Here is a 16,873-nt window from a genome sequence, read left to right on the forward strand (position 1 = left end):
CAAAATTCTAATAAAAAAAACAGGAATAAATTTTATATGTAATTTAAAATGAGATTTTTGCATACATTTGGCGTTCCAAATTAAGAATTTTAAAAGAATAAATTAAAGCTTTGGATGGCAATAGGATAAATTGGGCCAAAGCCCGTGCAGGTGCCCCTTATACAGAGAAAGGTTGCTCGATGTGTCCCACATACTGGAAACATGTCATGCCTTGACAGGGAGCATGTAGGCATGCCATCCAATCTGAAGATGGTACTCGAGCACTGCAGCGAGTTTCAGAGTCCCCTGTTCCAATTTGTAGGAGAAATTGGTTTTTTTTATTGTAATATGTCTTATATGTTGTGTGTCTATGTTTTATCTGAGTGCCTGTATTTATTAGCGTGAATGGCGAGGGGTGAGGGTGAAATATAACGTCATCATCGCCCCTTGAACGTTGAGAGCGGATGAGTGTGTGTTCGGGGTCGATGGCGGAGTATTTATAAAAATACTCCATCGACCCCAATCTAGATTAGTTTGAATATAGGTCAGTGGAGGAATATCAAGTACTCCACCGACCAAACGAAAAGAGTGTATTGTATGGATGTATTTATTTGTATGAATGTAGTGTTTGAAAGTGTAAATAGAATACAGACTTAGTTGGGGGCTGAAATGATGTCGGAAAGCCCAGTCAAAAAAAAAAAAAATTAGGATAAATAAGTTTATGAGTGAATGTTTGGAGTCAGAGCTTCATAGCACTCAGAAGGGATATAGCTAACCTAAGATAGAAGGTTTGGATGTTAGGGCGTGAAATGACCTTAGCTGTTAAAACACCCTTAAAAATTAATAATAATAGTGTTACGCCCAATGCCGTGTAAGAAAAAAAAAATAATTAAAAAAAATGAAATGTTAATAAAATAAATTTAAGAAAAATCTAAATTAAAATAAAATAAGGGAGAAATTCATAGGGGACTTACCACCTTCCTTCAGATGCCGGCTGCACGAAGTGTAGGGAGCTCGGGCCCGATTCCTCTGACTTCGTCGCAGAATATCCGATGAATTCAGGTGGAAGAGATCGATGCAGCAGCACAGAGGGTTTTTTGGAGATTCGCGTTATTTTGAATCTTTTTAAATTAATAAAGGAGAGAAACATACGAGATTAAAGAGAGGCGTAAGGACACTTTCTTTCGTATGAGTAGAACAGGACTGGGTTTGCAAGGAGCGTGGGAGTAGGATTAGGGATTACAATAATCCAAAACAAAGTATATTTAAAAATGAGATGGCTGGCGCCAACAAATAGTAAAACATATAATAAATTATACAATGGAGGTGTCAGTGGCAATAACAGTTTAGGTGTTGACACAGCGCACTGTGAGGTAAAGGTCCCAGGTTTGAATCCAGCGGCCATGTGAACCTGACAGACTTACAAATGGGCTTTTTTTTTTCAAAAACACTAGCACCCTGAGGGTTGATATGACCTCTGCTGTCGCAAACCCTCATAAAAGAACAAAAATGTACAAAACAGGGTTATTGAGGAATATCAAACACCTACTCAACAACTCTGAGTGAATGGTAAATAAATTGGAAAGAACGTATTTAAGAATGACTGAGAGTGTGAATTGGATGCTCAATTGACAACGCCCGCAGCCCAACCTCAGGGGCCAGACGCATAAGACCGAGATCGTACCCCTGACTGCCCACACCTAAAGTTGGTGATTCTCGAGTCCTGCCAGTAATTTATTGTAAACTATAAAATCTAGAATTGCAGGTTGACTGCAAAAAGTGATATGCTCAATTCGGTACATGTGTACATACATATCAACAAGTGCAGTTTTGAGCTTATATAAATCAATAAATTAAAATATTAAAATGTAAATGAATATGCAATGTGACCTATGTGTCGTTCAGATATGATATGATACCTATGTGGCTGGTCAACAACCTCAGCTCATCCTGAAGACTCCACCTCCTTGTAAGTCAATAATTGTAGTAGTTAGTACTATTTCCATTTCATTTTTTAGTATAGTTTTATAAAATAAGTAACATCTCTATATTTTGCAGAAACTAAATATACATAACATTTTTAAATTTAAATTTTGTTAACAAATTCAGTATTTTTCCTATATGTTGGTTCTTTCTTCAATCTATGTGTATTCATTCTCCCACCACCCCAATAATTTATTAGTCCTGTACGTTCATAATTTACCATTTTTATAAACTGATTAAGCAAAAATAAAATTATAATAACAATTATAAATGATTTTAAATCTTTTAAATAGTATACGCTGTATATACACAATTATATATTACATACATGCATAGATTACTTTTATGCTTAACAATAATTTCCTTTACATGAATCGAGTAGAAAAAAAAATCATTCAAAATTTCCTGAAATTGAAAGTTACACAGATAAAATCATCTTATTTTGTGTCCTCTTCTGTGTATAAGTGTTGCAAGTTGTGTACATGAAATCTTTTGGTATTTCCTGCCCATCTGCACTTATGGATCTCGCGACATAATATTTTTCTTATGAATATTAACTTTTATCATGGAACCTCGAAAGGGGCGAAGACTGAAAACGGCACGAGGCAACAAGTCCAGACTGGTACTCAGACCAGTTCAGAGCCCGGAAAGAAATAGTTCAGCTGCGCCTTCCCAAACCATGACTGCTGCTGCAGCTGCTGCAGTAACAGCTGTAGCAGCATCAAAAAAGAAGCCACGATACCTTCATCAGAAGAGTACTCAAGCCCCACCAGTCCATTCAGACAACAACCACAGTACGTAAATTAATTCTAGAGTTTGAACATAAGATAATACAGTGAAACTTCCAAATGCTGTTTCCCCAGCGCTTTTCCCATTAGTTTCCTCATATTAAATTTTCTATAAAGCAGACACTCGCATAAAAGATGCAGACAGCTTTTTCAACTATATTCTGACACCAAAACATTCGCAAAAGCGAACAGCAGCCTCCTGAAAATAAATGTTTTCCTGATAAACACAGTGGTGTTTCCCCTATGTTTTGTTCCCTTTTTAATATTCTTCTTTGTCTTGAATTCCTAGATTTTGATTAAACCACTTCGCAAACATGTTTAAATACTTTTTTTGTCTTCTTCAGTTTCACTTTGAATTTTGATGCAAAAATACTGACTGTGCCTCTCTGCTTGCATTTGACGCTTAAATGAGAAAAAAAATTAAAGTGAGTGTAAGTGAACAACTAAGTGGCACGACTTGGCCGTGAAGTTTTCTATCGGAAAGACTCAGGCCTATGAACAAAAAAATAAGATAAATTTTATGATCATGTAAATTTTCCACAGATATTTTCCTAAGATGTCTGGTTTGACCAAAAACAAGGATATTTTGAATGGTTTTACATGCTTGTTACATACCATTGGCTGGTTCGCTCCCTTTTTAAATAGTACATTTTAATGTCAAGAGTATTTGTAGGTCTGTTTTTTTAATTAATTAGTAATTTTGGAGTTCATATGACAGGCTGTTTGAAAGAATTGCTTTTTAGATGCAGAGTTATACATGTAATATTGATACATTTTTTAATTAATAAATTTAAATTATTTTCATATAAGATGGCGGTGCAATCATAAACTTTAGTTAATTGAATTATTGAGTTGACAAAAATTTCAGTTTTTCACACTTTCTGCAAAAACTTAGTATTCTCATTTTTTAAAAATCTCTAAGGCATAGAATATTAAAATGTAAATGAATATGTAACATTAATGGTATGAAGGAAGAAGAAACATGGAATTGAATGATAAGGAGTCCTGATAAGACTAAGATAAGAGAACCAGTCGTTAACCTCCCAGTTTGACTTTGAAAGTTTGAAGTTTGAACCTGTAGTCGTCAAAACAAGATGATGTTCGTATAGTTGATGAATTATTAAATTTTTAAGTGAGAAAACCATTTGTCATGCAGTACGCGGACGAAATCCTCCTTGAATTGTTGCACGGGGAGTTGGTCAATTATGTGGCGAAGACTGAGGTGAAGGAGCACGGAGTCAAGGAGGGCAATCTCTCAACCCTGGAGTATTTCGGCTTTAACACGGGTTTCCGGATAATCGAAAGGATCACCAAGGATACGCCCAGGTTTAAAGACGAACTCGAAACCGTCAAATACATATGCACAGAACTGTGGCCTGCGGTTTACCTGAAGCCCATCGACAACCTGAGAACGAACCACAAAGGGGTCTTCGTACTTCAGGATAATGCTTTCAGGTTCATGGACAAGATATCGTCGAAGAATCAATATTTGGACGTAGCGCCTTTGTACATCGCTTTCACGTCAGGGCTTGTTCGTGGAGCGCTGGCAAATCTCGGCATCAACTCGGTTGTGACGGCTGAAGTTGAGACGATGCCAATCTGTAAATTTCACATTCACGTTGATGTCCACAGCAATAATTAATGTTACGTTTGAATTTATTCATGTTCGATATTATTTTATGTACATTCGAAATATATTTGCAAATAAAATTGTTATTTCAATACAGCCTACAAGGTGGATGGGTGGGGGAGACAGACTCTGAGCATGTTTAGCTACTGGGAGACAAACTTTTCCATAGTTTTTTCAATCTTCATTTCATACGTTTAAGACAATGTGTTTTTATACATAAGGTACGTCTGTTTGTCTCCCAGCTCTTCAGTCTGTGCTTCCAGGCATCGTGTCATCTCTCAATAACCAGATCTACTATTTTTACTGAATTTTTTCCAGGCAGAATGAGCTTGTAATGTTTCTTGCTGATAATTTTGCTCTGCCTGTGCGCAAAACCAGACCAGCAACGATGTACAGACCAAAATGATCAGTAACAACCACAATGCTTGTTTTTATTCCACAAATGTTGAACCATACATAATCTGAGATCGTTGGTAATAAAAAATGTTCTTTTCCTTAACAAAATTCCTTCATTTAAGGTCCAAATATTAAATGAAATGTTATAACTAAACTGCCATGTACTATAATTGATTACTATAATTTTATTGTTATTATAAAAGCAGTAAGAGAATAAAAGTTTTAGACTTTTAATTTCAGCAGACTTCATCATCCTTATTCACTTATTTTAGCTAGAGAATACAGGGAGGGTCTTGATAACAGACAATGAAACTTGGCAAATACATAACTAACGAAAATATAGAATATACGAGATTATATATAAAAATTGGGGGTGAAAATGTCACTTCTGGCATGAAAATTTCAAGTGTTTTTGACTTTATCAATAAACTGTATCGGTACGAACTATTTGCTCCAAACTTTACATAAATTATGTAACAATTATAAATTATAAAAAATATAATGATACAAAGGGGCATCGGTGTCTTGGACATTCTTGTACTTGTTTTTGGTAGTATTTTTGTTCGCGTTTCCTATTGGGTGTTTTCCCAGAGTAGCTTTTCGCTAGAATCACAAGATTGCGGTTCTTTTTTTTAATGTGGCTCATGCCACAAAATTATTCGGACCTATGTGTCATTCAGAGGCTCCTTATTTAAATAAGACATTTCATTGTCAAAAGTATTTGTAAACCTGTTTTTTTTTTTTTTTTTTTTTTTTAATTAGTAATTTTTGTGTTGATGTGACAGGCTGTTTGAAAGAATTGCTTTTTAGATGCACATTTATACGTGTAATATTGATACATTTTTTAATTAATATGCACAAAATTTTAAATTATTTCCATATAAGATGGCAGTGCAATCAAACTTTAGTTAATTGAATTATTGAGTTGACAAAAATTCCAGTTTTTCACACTTTCTGCAAAAACTTAGTGTTCTCATTTTTTTTTTTTTAAATCTAAGGCATAGCCACCACGAAATCGGGGTGAAAATATCACCTGAAAATTTTAAGTGTTCTTTACTTTATCAACAAACTCTATCAAGGTAAACCATTTAATTTTGCCACAATTAGCATAAATAACAAAAATAATTAATTAATTTGTGTCTACAAAAATATATTGTACAAATTTTTATTTGAAGGTTAAAATGCAGCCTGTCAATATCTGTACATTTTAAACCATAATGCATGGCTCTAAAATGTTTTTTTGTGCAAAAAAAAATTTGAAAATGTTGAGCCACTTTTGAAACTAATTGCCTCAAATGATACATATTTTGGGGCCAAATTCAGTAAGACATTAAAAAATTTAATTTACATATAAAAATAAAACAGATTAACATAAAAAAAACATTATTCAGGAGATAAAATATTACATAATTTATACAAATGTATATAAATTTGCTTTTATAATTTTGGGTAAACTTTTGAAGACTATCAAATATCGAGTGTGTCTACTCCTATAATAATGCAAAATCATTCTTTACCAAGCCTATAGATTAAGCCTCTTTTAAACCAATAATAATATTATATTAGATCAGGTAGGTTGTTACATAAATATTTCAATATTTTTAGACAAAATTTCAACAGTAATTTTCGTTTTCTTTGAAGTTTTACCCATCATTTGCAGTATATTATCTGTTTAAGCAATTAACTTGTGTTTACTACGACGATAAAGCAAAAATTTTCTTTTATGACAGAACAACAACAATACTTGCTTTAAAACCGGCAGCTGAGTCAGTTTCAAGCTAGTAGATAATACGATGGAGTCGCTTACTGATCTGTTTAATGTTAAATTTTTAATTATTTGTATTTTCTTTCTAGCTTTTTATTACTATGGCAAGTCGACATACAATTACTGGAAGAATTTGGGCGTCGCTTACANCCTTATAGAATACCAGATAGTTCTGTTGTTTTAGAGAAAAATAGTAGAGTTTTAGTTCCTATTTATTCACTTCACCATGATAGTGCACACTTCCCTGATCCGGAGCGATTCATGCCTGAAAGATTTTCAGAGGAAAACAAGAGTATGATTAAGAAAGGGACTTATCTGCCATTTGGCGATGGGCCTAGGATCTGCATCGGTACTGTAGATAATATATTATTTAAAAATTAGTATTTAAATGTTTATTTATTTAGGAATGAGATTCGCGAGGATGGAAATAAAAACTGGTTTGGCCAAAATACTGATGAATTACAGAGTGAGCTTGAACAAGAAGACGATAACACCACTTCAGTATGATCCAAAGACATTATTTCTTGTACCTGTCGGTGGAATTTGGGTAGACATAACAGAGAGAAATCCTCACTAACACTTACAGCAAAATGTCTTATTTCTTGAAAGTTTGATTAACTAGAAATATTTTAATATTAAAGCAGTACCAATTATTTACATTGTCTTTTATTTAACATCATAAATAACATAACATAAATATTAGAATAATGATCAATTATGTAATAATAATAATGGAAATAAGATAATTTGGGATGAAATGGCTATTCTAGACCGGCAATTTTGTCAAACCAATTATTTAGACCCATATTAACATAAATAGTATATTCACTAATTTCGTGGTCCGCTTGACCAATTAATATATTATAATTAATTAAGGTGGTTGTTTTTTTTTTAGTTGAGATAAAAAAAAGTCAATGGCACGAGCGGGATTCGAACCCACGATCTTCGGCTAGATACACCGCTGCTCTACCACTTGAGCTATCGTAACCTAAATCCACTTCAATTCAAAAGGTGGGGTTGAGATGGGAAGTTAGTGTCCGAGTGGATCAAGGTCACGATAGCTCAAGTGGTAGAGCAGCGGCGTATCTAGCCGAAGATCGTGGGTTCAAATCCCGCTCGTGCCATTGACTTTTTTATCTCAACTAAAAAAAAACCTTAATTAATTGTAATAAATATTATATATAAGTAACAGTAGCCCTAGGGGTAAAATTGCTAATTCAGAACAATCATTTTCTAACAATTTTAACTGTTTTCTCCTTCAGTACTGTATCGGTGTATTGGTTGTTATTGAACATAAATAATTTAACTCTTTTCCAATAATAAGTTGAAGTGCTGATTACTTGAATTATAAATATTTTTATTTTTATTTGAGATTGCTGAGTAGATTATGCTTTAGTAAATATAAATAGAAAGGAAATACTCACTCCTTAATAAACTGCATGTTTGTAAAAAGAAACCTCGATAGTCACTGGCTATGAATACTTTAACATATCAATCACATTTAATTGATATATTTTATTGAAATTCTGGCCCAAAACAAATGAAAGTTGTTAAAGTTCTCTATGCTTTGTTTGGAACAAAAGTGAATCAATCCAGTACAAAAATGCGACCAAATTCATGGGTCTTAAATCATCAGCTCAGTCCAATCTTCACCATCTGGGCATTTTTTATTTTCTCCAATAAAAATTTAATTTCCTTTTTAATTTTTTCCTACTTAAGAAGTAAGAATATAGTTTTGTTTTTATTGTAACTAGATTTATGGAAATAGATGGGAATTGAACCAATAAATCAAGAGTAATTTGGACTTATTTTACCAAAATAATTGGTTAGTTACACAGATTCTTCAAAACTGGTTCAATCCAACATTTAAATTTAAAATTTTTTGCAACCTGGAAATGCAAATATACAATATTTAAAATTAAATCTTAAATGTATGGAGATGTGTCTTTCTTCCCCCCTCCCAAAAAAAAAAAATAATTACAAAATCTAAACCATAATTCATGGCTCTAAAATATTTTTTGTCTTCTGTAAAAAAAAATATTAAATTTTGAAAATGGATTGAGACAATTTTGAAACTAATTACCTCAAATAAATATTTATTTTAGGGCCATATTCAGTGTGACATTAGAACATTTAATTTTACATAGAAAAATGAAACATAGATTAACATTAAAAAAACATAATTCAGGAGATAAAATATTACATAATGTGTAAATGTAATTAAACAAACCTTTCAATAATTTATACAAATTGTTGGCTTTCCTTTTTGTTTTTATAGGGATAGGGATAAAAGAGGCGGCCTCAAGACCTACTGCACCTCGACCTGAAACGATCTATTGTGCTCCCCTGTTTTTTTTTTATTTATTTATTTTTTTTTTTTTTTATAGCTCACTGGTCAGCTTCATTAATCAGCCTCCACAGCTTTGCCAGTGCCATAAGGAAAAGTTTTAAAATCGTTTAACGAAGCATATAATGTAAAAAACATCACAATGAAAAAAGAAAAAGAAAATTATATCCCATTTGTAGATGTAAAAAATATTAAAATTTCATTTTAGATTGGTATAAAAATTCAAATACAACCAACAGAATAACACATTCAATAAAACAAAAAAATAATGTATATAATTTCGTAGATAAAAATTTAAAATTTAATGATATTAGATTTCCTAACAATAAGATAAATAATTTAATAAAAACTTTCTGCAAATAATTCCCCCAAAAATCTACCAGAAAAAATTGGAAAAAAAATTAAATTGTTATAGTAACTTAAAGAAAAGTACTAACAATGCCGGTATGATTTTTTATCTCAAGCAGGATAAAGAAAAAGTTTTAAAATCATTTAATGAAGCATAAATCATTAAATAAAGACCACAATGGAAAAAAAGAAAATTATATCCCATTTCCAAATGTAAAAAATAATAAAAAGTTCATTTTAGATTGGTATAAAAATCCAAATACAAATTTATATAATTTTGTAGATAAAAATTAAATTTTAATGATATTATCTTTCGTAGCAATAATATAAACAATTTAATAAAAACTTTCTACAAATAATTACCCAAAAAAACTAGCAGACAAAAAATTGCAAAAAATTAAATTATTATAGTAACTTAAAGAAAAATAATAACAATGATGGTATGATTTATGTACAAAGAAAAACAGAAAAAAATATTAACAATCCTTAAAAAAGAAAAGGAATAGATAATAATTTAATTGTATATCAGTATTTGAAAATTAAAATATGGAATTGCCTACTATCTCTACATAAATTTAAAAATAAAGAGTATAATTCTAATATTGTCAGTGATAAAGGTGGTTGGAAGAGCAGAGGAAAACGTATTTGCCTTCTTTGCGTTGAAAATCGTATGCGTCCACTTTTGCAGGCTGAAGAGAGCCCACAGCCTTCCGCAGCTCTGCCTGAGGGGTGAACGATAAGGTACGTAGTCGGTGACGTTCCTCTGTTTCATGTTAGATCACAAGCTTCGATTGACGCCGTCGAAGTGAAGGGAAGTAATAAACTAATAACATTGTTAAAGTTCATCGAACACTTCACGTGGGGTGCAGACAGGGAGACCCTCCTGGAAATATTTGGCTCACAGCTGTGCTCGACCTTCTTTTATGGTTACATGGACTATTCTTCAGCCCAAAAAACGTGCCTGCAAAGGCACTAAGGTCTTCCAGCGGTCTCTGACGCGTTCAGATCAAACCCTTTGGCCAACCTTTGCAATGAGTTGGGAGTGTTGTTCAGACGTGGTTTCTTGCCATGGGATAGGGGGATAGAGATAAAATAGGGAGCCATAAAGCCTACTGAACCTTGACCTAAATAGATCTATTGTGTTCCTCTGTTAATTATAGCGCACTGGCCAACTTCAGGTTATTAACCAGCCTCCACAGCTTTGCCAGCGGTTCTTTGGTGTAGGATCTTGCTTGTGGTTTTTCTTGTCCTAATTGCAAGAACCTGCACCTACATAGACCTTCACAGAAACATACAATGTGTTCTATGGTCTCCTCCTCTTCCTGGCAGTACCTGCACAGTGTTTCTTCTGTCTGTACTCCTATACAGTGCGTGTGCTTTCTTAAGTGGCAGTGCCCTGTCAGGAGTCCAACCAGAATCCTGGCTCGGTTGCGGTTGCCTTCTAGTAGTTCTTTTGTAAGATGCAGAGGTCGGGCGCAGTAGGGTTCTGGGCCAAGAGAGTCCAAGTTGGTTCCCTTTTTGGCCAACATGTCAACCTTTTCGTTTTTGAGTGTCCAGGGACCCATGCCAGGGTCAGGTCGTTAGTGTCACTCACTTCCATCAGGGCCTCCATGCAGTTTCAAACTCTCTTTGCCTTCGCCTCGCATGAGGCTATGGCTGTGAGTGCTATCTTCCGAGAATGTATTCCTAGCCTTTTTATTTCTCTGGCACATTGTTCGATCGCTATTATTTCAGACTGGAAAACTGTAGCATACTTACCTAGGTTTACCGTCAGTTCGGTCTTGGGATACATCCTGAAGACCCCACCTCCCGTACCCTTGTCAGTATTGGTTTTCAGTAGGAATTTGCCTTTAATAGTGTCCCTTTGGCCTATTCTTCCCGTTCAGGTATCAGTACTTTGTCCTTCTTGGTAAAGTTATACTTTGGAGTAGTGCCATCAATTGGCATACCTACAATGGCATCTGCCTGTATCTCCTCCCTGTTTCCATTGTTTATTTACACGACTTATCCTAGCATGTGGTTCCATTTATGAGGTCCATTTATGAGCCAGTGGGCTGCTGCTCTGGCTTCTTCTTAGATTAAAATCTGAAGTGGTGGGAGGTTTAACAAAACTTCCAAGGCCGCAGTTGGCATTGTGTTCTTGGCAGCAGTAACACTGAGACAAGCTTGTCTTTGGGTGCCACTTAATAGCCTTATTGCTTTGGCCTGAGGAGTTTTGGTCCAACCACACCACCGACCAATATGTCAATATTGGTCTTAGGACATAGCCATAGGGGTCATTTTGGGGTATAGTAGTAGGTAGTACCCCAGTTCTTGGCGCAGAGCGTTCTGCACCTCCCCAGGCAATTTTCCCTCTTTGGGTAGTTTTATTTAGATGTGAATTCCACATGACCCGCTGATCTAGTGTAATCCTTCGATATTTGGCCTCCTTGGAAAATGAAATCAGGCTTGGAGTTTTTAAGCTTCCTGTTGTCCTCTTCCTTGTGAATGGAAGTTCATTATGGTTTTATAGGGGTTGATAGATAAACTCCTCCCTTTTGCACCACCTGTCAACCAGATTGAGGGCTCGTTGTATACGATCCATCACGATGTTCTCATGGCGGCTATTTACTACTATGCAAGGCCATCCGCATAACCTAGGCAGTAGAATCCTTCTTGTTCCAACATTTGTAGGAGCTCGTCTTCCAGTGTCGTCCACAGTAGAGGTAAGAGAACACCCTTTATATGGTCTATACGAGTTAGGCTTGTAGTTGATAGGTCATCCTACTTTTGATATGTATACCACTCGTATCTCTTGTCCTCTTTTGGGAATACAGCCAAACGCTAAGCAGGCTCTGAATATTCTTACTAAGAATGGCATGAGAATCTCTTGTCCTTTTCATAGTAGCGCTGTGTATAGTCCATCTATTCCTGGTGCCTTGTATGGGCTGAACTTGTCATGTGCCCAGCTTATGGCAGCCACCTCCTTCCACTCTTCCTTTGTGGTTTTTATTTGTTTTGAGCGTGAGTGAGTTTGTGTTGTAAAGAGAGTGTTTCTTCTTCTGCTTGTGTGAAGCTTCCATCTGTTTTTGTAAGTAAGCTTATCTGCCAACTGTACCATCCTTGGCTAGGGTCCTGTGCAGGCACATTGAGGTGTTTGTGTGATTTCCCCACAAAATCTTCACCACGAGTCCTTGCCTCAAGGCTCCCTTATAGGATATCTCTTTGGGGGGGGGGGGCTTGACTTTTATGGCACCTGCTTGTTTTTTTTGTTTTTTTTTTTGGGGGGGGGGTCTTCTGACCTTGGCCTTTTCTTCTCGGATTTCGAAGCAGGCTTTGTCACATGAGCTGACTTTTCCTCTTGCTTCTTTTCCTTTGTCGGCTTCAAGGTCACCTTTATGAAGACATCCCGGATGATTGTCCTTCACCCCTTCATGTATTCAACTCCCTCCCTCCTTCAGCAAGGTTGTTAGCCCATTTCTGGAGGCTCCTGACAGGCGGACCTTAATAATCTCATCTGCCAAGGGTTAATCGATTTCATCCAGGCTTTTTGCCTTGAAGGGAATGGATTTCGCACTGCTGCCAGGTTGGGTGGCTTCTGGGCCTGACCCAGGTGGGTTTTTGTTTTTGTATTAGGTTCCATATGGTTCCCACGGGTAGCTAGGGATATAAGGTGTCAGCCCCAGCAGATCCCCGCTTGCTGAGGTAAGCCTAGATACAGCAGCGTGTCGGCCAGTTCCCTGAGGGCTCTGTTTGAGACACTATTTTTTTATCACCTCAGTGCCACTCTTCCTTCGCCACGGATCGCTTAACAACTTGGATTAGGGTAGCCATTTCCCCCTGCCTCACACTGGCCCTTGAGGGGTGTCGGCAACATCGAGGTGTTTCCCAGGCAGCACTATGTGGAAGTAGGGGTTGATCTTTGTTGCCTCACTTTTGTTTTTATGATTTTGATTAAACTTTTGAAGACAATCAATCAAATATCGAGTATGTTTACTCCTGTGACAATACAAAATTATTCTTTACCAAACCAATAGATTATGCCTCTTTTAAAGGCAATAATAATATTATATCAGATCAAATAACAAAATTCATTAATAATTTTCGTTTTCTTTCAACATTATCTTTATTCAGTACATTATCTGCTCAAGCAATTCACGTGTGTTTACAACCATGATAAAGCAAAATTTTTCTTAATCATAGAACAACAACAATATTTGCTTTAAAACAGGCTTCTATGTCAGTTTCAAGCTAGTAGATAATATGATGGAGTCGCTTACTGAACTGTTTAATGTTAAATTTTTAATTATTTGTATTTTCTTTCTAGCTTTTTATTACTATGGCAAGTCGACATACAATTACTGGAAGAATTTGGGCGTCGCTTACATGAAACCAAAATATCCCTTATTTGGCAACTCCTTTGAAAATGCTTTCAGTATTATATCTACAGTAGAGAATCAACGCCAAAAATATGATTTTTTCAAAGGGAACCGTTATGGAGGAATATTCCACTTTAGAAAACCTGTACTGTTTTTAAAGGATCCTGAGTTAATAGAAAGTGTTTTGATTAAGGACTTCCCACATTTTTATAATAGAACTACTTATGTTGACAAAAAATTGGATCCTTTATCAAACCATCTCGTCCACATGGAGAACGAACAATGGAAAAACCTGAGGGCCAAATTGACACCGATTTTCAGCTCAGTCAAACTAAAAGGGATGCATGAACAACTTCTGGATTGTACAGATGAACTGATTAGGTACATGGATCAGTTTTTAAATCGTAGTCCATTTGAAACAAGGGAAATGATGGGGAAATTTACTACAGATGTTATAGCTTCTTGTGCCTTTGGTCTAAGTGCCAATGCCATAAAAGACCCGGATTCAGAATTTAGAAGAATTGGAAAACAAGTATTCAAGATTTCTTTTTTAACAAAACTCAGACTAGTTCTTAGAAGTCGCTTTCCATGGTTGCTTAGATTATTGAATTGGAGAGCCAGGCCTACTAAAGTGCTACAATTTTTCACAAATACAGTCAACGAAACATTAGAATACCGTGAAAAGAATAACATCAAAAGGGATGATTTTTTGTACCTCATGAATGAGTTGAGAAAGAAAGACCAGCAATTAAGAAACGGAAATGCTTCACATCCTGATAATAAATGCAAGTATAATTTATACTCATGACATTTAATTTAATGACAATTGTTTTATTCTAGATATTTTTGATACAACATCCCTGGTTGCAAATGCATTTGTATTTTTTGCCGCCGGCTTTGAAACAACTGCTTCGACATTGAGTTATGCATTGTACGAACTTGCCATCAATGAAGATATACAAGAAAAAGCTTACAATCAATGTTGTTTCAAAAATAAAAAAACATGGCGGTGAATCAAATTATGAAGCAATCAAAGAAATGGATTATTTGGATCAAATTGTTTCAGGTGAATTCTAATTCACATTATTTTACAATTTTAAAAGTACATTTTGTTTGTGACTACTTGTTTGGGCTTTAGCTTTATATCAAATTTATTTTGGTTTAAATTGAACAGGAAAGTAATTAAATGACAAGATGTATTGTGATAATTTGTTTAAGTGTGTAATTGTAGAAACTTTTTTTTTGCAGAAACATTGAGGAAATACCCTCCTGTCCCAGAAGTCTCAAGAAAAGTATCCAAGCCCTATAGAATACCAGATAGTTCTGTTGTTTTAGACAAAAATAGTGAAGTTGTGGTTCCTATTTATTCACTTCACCATGATAGTGCACACTTCCCTGACCCAGAGCGATTCGTACCTGAAAGATTTTCAGAGGAAAAAAAGAGTATGATTAAGAAAGGAACTTATCTGCCATTTGGCGATGGGCCTAGGATCTGCATCGGTACTGTAGATAATATATTATTTAAAAATTAGTATTTGAATGTTTATTTATTTAGGAATGAGATTCGCGAGGATGGAAATGAAAACTGGTTTGGCCAAAATACTGATGAATTACAGAGTGAGCTTGAACAAGAAGACGTTAACACCACTTCAGTATGATACAAAGACATTATTTCTTGTACCTGTCGGTGGAATTTGGGTGGACATAACACAGAGAAATTCTCAATAACACTTGCAGCAAAATGTCTAATTTCTTGAAAGTTTGATTAACTAGAAATATTTTAATATTAAAGCAGTACCAATTATTTACGTTGTCTTTTTTTTTAACATCAGTACAATTTGCTTGCCAACCTTTAGACAGATTTGATTAACAAACTTACTATCTTAAATTTAAACATATTGTTTATACTCTTTCCATATCCCCTTCCCATCATGAATTTCTACATCCCCGAGGTTTTTGAACAACTAGACCAAAAACTGAATCAAATAAAAACAATATTCGAAATCAGATAAAAACTGTGGCCTGGGCATCACGTACAATATTTTATCACACAAACATATGTTTCATATATTCAATTTTAGAATGGTCTGAAACAGATTTGTGCGAGATTACTTTTTGCGCTTTGGGTTGTCCCCCTGGATCAATTCTAGGGCATCGCTCTTATACAAAAAGCCTTAGGTTCAGAGAGACATCCTAAAGAAAGTAGAAGTATTTTTTCAAAAAATAAAAATCTTTGAATAATTTAAAAACAATAATTAATGAAGTTCGGCAGGCTTCAAAAAGGACATTCGCATTTTTTAGTCAAATTATAATAATTTTTTCAACCAAATTATATCTTCTGTAATTACCAAAAATAGGTGTGCAATTGGATTTCTAATGAACAAATAAGAATAGTTTTTCCTTCTTTATTGACTTTCAGATCCTACAGCCATTTCAATACAAACTTAAATTGAAGTTATTACAGTTGCTAATCATTTTATCATCACATCATCTTAACTCGTTTATCATATTACATACAAAGAAGAAAAAATATACAATTGAGTATGTGACCATACAGTTTTTACTTGAAGTGTGAAATAAAAACCAGAATTAGTATAGTGCAGGGCAGTGATCTCAATGCCTCAGCCTCATGTCCGAGGCAGACGGTTTTTCAAGAATGTGAGTACGTTTATATAGACAGATATTATTAATATTTGAAAATGTGGTATGTTGCAAAGGGGTTTGGGATCAAACCTTCCATGACCAATTTAATGGCCTCCTCGTTGCTCCTCTACTCTGGAATACAAGGGTAATTTTATTGTCTTGAACTGATATGGACAGGAGCAGGACTTTACCTCCAATGAGGTAATTGCCTGGCTGTCCAAGTAAGCTATTTTTTGTGGCAATACCAATGATACATGCCATCAATGCTTGTGCCCTGGAAAATCTTAAAAGAGGTTACACATAAGGTCAGACAGCCAAGCAGCTATTAAAGCATTAGCATGTAAAAGAATCACATCAAAATTAGTCAGTGAATGCATCCAAAATCTCCAAAACCTGGGGAAACATAACAACCTGATGATTGGGTGCCAGGGCTCAGGGGAATTTTGGGTAACGAGAAAGCAGACAGACTGGCCAGAGGAGGATCTGTAAGACCATACAGGCCCCGAACCTATTCTTGGGATAACAAAAACAAATATAGAATCCTCCATCGCAGAATGGATCCAAGCAAAACAAAAGGAGAAGTGGATAAACTCTAGCAGTGCTATACATAATAAACTTATGATGAAACAACCCTCA

General features: G+C 35.0%; 1 protein-coding gene and 1 pseudogene across 1 annotated transcript; both read left to right on the forward strand.

Annotated features, from left to right (window-relative positions):
• Positions 1 to 3,734: 3,734 nt before the first annotated feature.
• LOC106665475 (trafficking protein particle complex subunit 6B) lies at positions 3,735 to 5,010 on the forward strand. The gene has a single exon (XM_014391920.2). It carries the CDS (start codon positions 3,901 to 3,903, stop codon positions 4,390 to 4,392), a length of 492 nt encoding a protein of 163 aa, XP_014247406.1. The 5' UTR covers positions 3,735 to 3,900; the 3' UTR covers positions 4,393 to 5,010.
• A 1,467-nt stretch (positions 5,011 to 6,477) lies between these two features.
• On the forward strand, positions 6,478 to 15,402 carry LOC106673969 (annotated as a pseudogene).
• The last annotated feature ends 1,471 nt before the right edge of the window (positions 15,403 to 16,873 follow it).

This window comes from Cimex lectularius, unplaced genomic scaffold, assembly GCF_000648675.2.
Source record: "Cimex lectularius strain Harlan isolate CLEC.00 unplaced genomic scaffold, Clec_2.1 scaffold220, whole genome shotgun sequence".
Lineage (NCBI taxonomy): Eukaryota > Metazoa > Arthropoda > Insecta > Hemiptera > Cimicidae > Cimex > Cimex lectularius.